The sequence below is a fragment of the Limulus polyphemus genome, unplaced genomic scaffold (assembly GCF_000517525.1).
Source record: "Limulus polyphemus unplaced genomic scaffold, Limulus_polyphemus-2.1.2 Scaffold3466, whole genome shotgun sequence".
Taxonomy (NCBI): domain Eukaryota; kingdom Metazoa; phylum Arthropoda; class Merostomata; order Xiphosura; family Limulidae; genus Limulus; species Limulus polyphemus.
In genome coordinates this window covers 109,049-115,551 of record NW_013669076.1, presented here as the reverse complement: position 1 = coordinate 115,551, position 6,503 = coordinate 109,049, and the positions used below count along the sequence as shown (strand labels likewise).

At 34.9% G+C, this 6,503-nt stretch overlaps 1 protein-coding gene across 1 annotated transcript in view; it reads left to right on the top strand.

The window, feature by feature from the left end:
- The first annotated feature begins 1,048 nt into the window (after positions 1 to 1,048).
- Positions 1,049 to 6,503, top strand: part of LOC106469398 (protein PBDC1-like) — a 23,253-nt gene continuing 17,798 nt past the window's right edge. The window contains exon 1 of the mRNA XM_022397916.1: positions 1,049 to 1,095. Coding sequence (XP_022253624.1) covers positions 1,069 to 1,095 — 27 coding nt within the window. The 5' untranslated portion in view covers positions 1,049 to 1,068. The remainder of the gene's footprint in view (positions 1,096 to 6,503) is intronic.

The window sequence follows — 6,503 nt, the reverse complement described above, 5'->3', positions numbered from 1 at the left end:
CAATAATACTTCTGACTGCAGTTAAATTACTCACTGTCTACACACACATTACAATACCGCGTCACGTTGTCCCCTCTTATATATACCAGCCTACCCTATCTGGTAAATACTAGAGCATTCGCCAAGATACGGGATAGTTCTAGAAACTAGAGGGCGTGAGAATAGTCACGTCATCTCGATGACGCAACAATATATATATATATTTGTGTATGTGTAAAACGGTTACGCGTTTTGAAGACTTACATTAATAGACTCCTGAATTATTCCCCTCCCAATTACCTGAACTCACTATCAGACATACCACACATGAAGAAAACGTTTTGTAAAACTAGCATTACGGTATTACAAACGCGCTCCCGAATGTAATTTTCAGACATAAAAATTATCTTCACTTGCAGTCATCTTTGCCTCATGGATCAAATGCTAATCATATCTTAATTAATATGATTGATAATTTTAATAATATCATTTCAAAAGACGATTACCATGTAAAGTCTATTTCACGATATATTATATAGTATGTTTATTACCTAAGTGATTTCCTTTTAGACACGGGCACTGGTCAAAAGTCAAGTACCAAATAATTTCAATTCTTCTTAAGCCCAAACGGCTTTCAACTTCCGATAGATAGCTCTAAATTACCATTCACACTAAAGGGTTAGACCTAAAGTTCGCGAGTAGACGAAGAGAAACAGGCGTTCTTGAGCGCTGCAGGTTGTTTCTCAAGCCCCTATGAGGTTTGTTAGATTTTAGAACCAAAATACCTGCCAAGTTAGAAGTAGTAGTGCGAAGATTTGAAAGAGCTCAAGCAGCGGTTAACAATTGTTATACAAAAATGTCTTACGAAATACATTAGAGCACTGAAACTCACTCTACAATAAAAAAATATGGATTAACATGTTAAAATCTAAAATTTTCAATAGGAAAATTTACTCACATGAAAAAAAGCAGTAAATCAGGTAATGCAAGAATCACATTAAGAAGTGTTTCTAATATTTACCAGTGGCATCTAGACGCAACATGAATGACGCTAGATGGCACTTATCATGTGGCCAGTAATCATCAAAAATGTCAGCGAACATATCTCAAGGCGTGGTAAGGTTTTAAAACCTCAGCAATAGAATATTTTAATGAAAGTGTGATTGAGTTAATTATTTGATATGGAATATTGTTTCTATAAAATATGGTAATATGTTAAAACGGATTCTTCAGCACTATACTGTTAGGCAGTCTAGAGTAATACGATAGAAACGAAATGATTGGGCTATGCCACACTCACCGACTCGGTATGTGTCAAGTAACTCTAGCTCTATTCCGAGTCTTCGTGAAATTTACGTAAATTTCAGTCTTACTGTTAGAACTTCAGAAATTCAGTTGACACGCACACACGTATATATATTTATATAATGTATACAAAACAAAAACAACATTATAATGGGACTGATAAATCAAAATTATTATTCTGTTACCAGTTCTCGTTGTCATTAACTTTTAAGTCATAATGGATAATGTCTGTGGTCACAGCATCAAAACGACGTGGAGATATCCTATCAATCAGATAAGATCCAGACACCAATGTCAAACTAGCCAGCAACTAGTTAAGGGTTGGAAGTTGAGTGCTTGAACCCACTAAGTCTCATCTCCTAGTCCTTCTGCTTTTCACTGTCTGCAGCCAGTTGTGGAAGGCAGTTACCCTTAATATTTAGATACAGTGCTTGAAGAGTGGGTATGCTTGCTCATAAAATGATGATAGTGTTTTTCACTGTTTGTAATTCTTAAGCTGCACAAGAAGTGGGGGTATGCAAAATGCCAAATTAGAGAAGTGGGAGTTACTCTCCAGTTTGAGCACTGTTTAGATATAACCTTACAGTATAATCAAAATACCCTAAAACTCCCAACTTCCACCCTTAGTTTTGATATTATGAGCTATAAAAAGCAAAAAATATTCATAATCTTATATGAAGTTATAGTATAAATAGACAACCCTATATTTCTCCAAGACTCCCAACCTCCACCCTTTTATCTAATAATTATGAAGTGATGTTAAACAGAACGAGAAACCCTTACCTCAATAGTTCTTAAGCCAACATCCTCCTTCCTTTGTCTTGAAAATTTGTTAAATATCTTGAAAATACCCAAGACACTTCCCTCTTGGTTTTGCATGGTGGACTACACTTATTAATCTCTGTATCTTACGCAAGCCACTTCTGGTGTTATTTTTGCCCAGATGGACAGCACTTGGCATAATTTGACGTATCCCAAGGTGCTTCCCCTCTGTGTTTTTTGCCAGAGCAGACCAAACATAGCCTATACAGTTTATGGTCCTTTAGCCCAAGTCACTTATGCCTATAACACATTATCTGGCACTTTACTATGACTAATTATTCCTGTATCACATACTATGACTTAATACATATGTGGATGAACAATTCACTAGCTGTTGACAATGGACTGTTTCCAAATTATCAGACAAAATTTTATCTCACTACTTATTTATGGTGCTTCCCCTGGTTTTTTTTTTTTTGGAAGGAGATGATTGCTCTTGTTGTTAACAATCTCTTCAACAAGAAATCAATGGACTTGCTCTTGTTGCTAACAATCTCTTCAACAAGAAATCAATGGACTTGCTCTAGTGTGCCCCAGGACTCTTGTTTGGCACATAATTCTTTGGGCCCATTGTCAGTTACATACTAGACATTTCCACATGTCCACTCTTATTGTTATCATAGTTATATTGCACTGCTCCGAAGCAAAGTGCTGTACATCTTCTTCTTGAGAATAAGGTGCCTACCTCGTACATTCCACCCTATATAGATTACTCTTTTATTACTGGGCAAAGAGCATAACCTTTACTAGAAGTAGTGCTGTACCCCACAGGCAGTGTTCCCTCTAAGCTGTGCAGCCACACAACAAACAATCAAGTGCCACACATTTCATTATTCCAGCCATGCATATCCTCAGCAATGGTGAGGAATCTCAACATGTTAATGGCCTTAATGAACCTGGCAGTCAATAAGCCTAACACCCAAATAACCAACTAGTAGCATTGCAAAGCGACTTAATGATCCAATAGGGTTGGTGGTCTAAAAATATCCTCCCCCCCATAAAAAAAAACTGGTAGAATGCATCCACATGTTGCCTTGATATTGAACACATGAATTGTTAAAATTAAGAGGGAACATTGCCCACAGGCGTGCCTTTCTTTCTTCTTTTGGCAGACCTGTTGCTTTTATGTGGTTGTTATGTGCTTACTTGAAACTGTCATGCTTTCACTGGCCCCTCCACATTTTCAATGTGGGATTCTAGCTTTGGGTATCAAAGGTAGTACTGGTTTGGAAGTTAACATTTTCCTACACTGAAAATGCATTTCCAATAAGTACTTACCTCCCTCACCTATTTCCCACCCTTCCTCCCCACTGATATGCCAGTGTTTTAGTTTCTAGATGGAGTAGTATGATTGGTGTAGGGTAATTATCTATACATTTTCAGTGTAGGAAAATGTTAACTTTCATGGACTTTTAGAAAAAAAGATGAAAACTTTATATTTTCTGTCAAAATGTTGCTTGCACAAAGATGTGCTGGACACATGTTCTATTCTATCTGTGCATCTTGAAAAGGAAAATATTTTATACTGTCAGATACTGCATATGATAGAAAGAACAAAGGATGCCTTACAGGAACTCAGGAAAGAAATTTCAGGTACACAATGTGAAATTTGTAGAAAAAGTTCAAACTTCAGGTGGAAATGACATCAGGTTCCTGGCATCTTAGGATCACTTTACATAAAGCAGGGCACCAGAAAATGAAAACAGGAAATACACCACTGTCTGATGAACAGTGTAGACTCTTCTGAGAAAACTGTAGAGAAACTGAGAATTACTGTCATTACAAGTGAACAGGCTTGTCTTGAATCAAGATTCTCCTCATTTGAGAGTGAGTTTTATCAAATTATGTTTTGGATAGATCCAGCAAACTGGGGTAACACCATCAGGGAAATGGGGTGTTTAAAGTTACTTGCAAAGCATTTTTATAAACACTAAAGATTAACAATTTTGATAAAACGATAAAATCAGAATGGAAATAATTCAAGAGAATGATTAACTACTGTATGAATGGAGTCAAAACTATGGACCTCTGTGAGTTTGTGCCTCTATACAAAAGGAAGGAATTGAAGAATGTTTGTACGCTGGTGGAAACAGTACTCTGCATAATGGTGTCATTGAAGCAGGGTTTAGTTACCTGCATGTTCACTGATCAAATGCTTAATTTAAAACATGTAATAGTGGAGAACCTTTTATTGATTAAAAAGAAATTATTTTGGATGGACACTTGAGGAAAAGAAACAAATATTAAAAGCAGCTTTAGAGAAGTTTATAGCAAGGTTTTTTGTATTGATTAGTTTGAGTGACAAAACAATGATCTCTCTATATATTAATTGTCAGTTGTATCTTTATACATTTCTTCACTTATTTAATTTTTAAACTCTTCCTATGTTTGCTAAAATGACTTGAAAGCTTACCTGTAGGTACGAATCCCACAGAATATATAGGAAGAAAAAAGGTTTTAGAAAGAATTGTGAAGAAAGCCCAGGTAAATAGGGCTCAGTATTTGGGGACACTCAGGTTTAACAGAACAAATTTTCTTAGAGATTGGTAGAAACATGTAGGGAAATTACATTTTTCAGGTTTTGAAAATTGAAATTTGAGCCCCTGTATGAGGGCCAAAGAGGTTTTGGGACTCGTTGGATTGAATCCATAGATTTTTCATGAAGATTAAGGAAGATATGTAAGAAATTTATAGAAATGCCTATTTATTCTTAAATTTTTAAGATTTTCATATTGGGCCGTCTTAAAATGAGATCAAGAGGTTTTGGAAAGCCTCTGTGTGATCTGTACACAGTCTTACAGAAATATTACTCAAACTTATAAAGATCATTTGAAACAAAGTGTGCAATATTATTTGTGTAGTTCTTGTTTCCCAAGAATTTTCAGGGTAACTTAATGTACTAGTTTGTGCACCTCTTCAATGTATGAGAAAGACATAGGGGATTAGATCAAATTACTGACCCACCTGTGTAACTACCAGAGGGATCCTAAGGATACATACCAGGTTTTGTAACATTCAGTTCAGCAGCTTGCCAGTTATAAGCACACATGCACACAGGCTTTTGTCAAATAATAGTTTAGAAACATTATAATTATTTGTTTGTGGGGGGGGGGGCTTGGTGAATTAATCATGTATTGAAATTGTGTAAAACAGACCTTTAAATACCCTGGTTCTATAGTGATACAGTGCTTTTAAAATGTGGCATCAGATTATGTGGGTTTTGCAAGTCTTAATGTTAACAGACTAAAAATAAATTAGAACATTATCATTAGAGTATTTCAAAAAGTACTTCCAGTAATACAATGTATTATGCCAAAAGTTGTCCAAAATAGATTTGAAATGCTATTTTTATATACCTATGATTTTATATCTGAGATGGACAAATTAAGAAGAATTTGAAAAAAAATCACCTGCAGTTTATATGATTTTCAGGTGTGTTGGTTTCTAATGCTTCACCAGGTTTTGGCATTTAAACCCTAACTTTTAAAAGTAAAGTGTATCATTGGTAAGGTATTACTGGATCAAGATTAACAAACTGCAGATAGAAACAGTGTCAGATTTTAATGTAGGTATGAATAGGCCGGATTCTTTACAGTAGGTAACTATGACTTGTTGTTGATAAATTTCAACAATAAACAAACAGCACACAGTCCACTTGTTTTAAAATAATTAATTAAAACAAGTCCAACATATATATATATATATATATAAATGTTCATTACACAGTTACTTCCAGAGCTTTGAGTAATAATCTCTTTTTGCCAAAGTCCACATAGGCAGGTTCAGTTACTTTAGAACACAATTTACAAGACAAATTATTCTTCTCTGCTCTGTTATTACAATACAGTCGGTGATAGTTTCACTTACATTATACTGTTGGTTACCACGGTTGTATCCAGAGCTTTAAATAATTGTCTCTATTTGTCAAAGTCTACACAGGTTGGTTCAGTTACTTTAGAACCCAATTGACAAGACAAATTATTTCTTCTCTACTCTGTTATTACAGTATAATCTGTGATAATTTTACTTTAGAAGCTGCTACTACATGCCCCTTATTGCTATACTCAAAATCATCTATCATCTAGGTCTATCTAGCTAACTATGTCTTTCCATATGACTAACTCAAACTACATTTTGTATACATATTTACTGCCTGGCCAAGGCCTAGAATGTTCTACACACTATGGGATATAGTGATGTAATAATACTCAGTCAAAACTACAAGAAAAATTTACAATAATACACAACAAGTACCAAATCACAACAGTTGAAGTACACAATGTATGATTTGTACACAGCTACTTAGGAAACCTGGGATAAACTATTGCTTCTAAAAATAATTAAATTTAACACTTGCACTATAATTGAATAATTAAGAGTTGTTTAAACATTTGTTT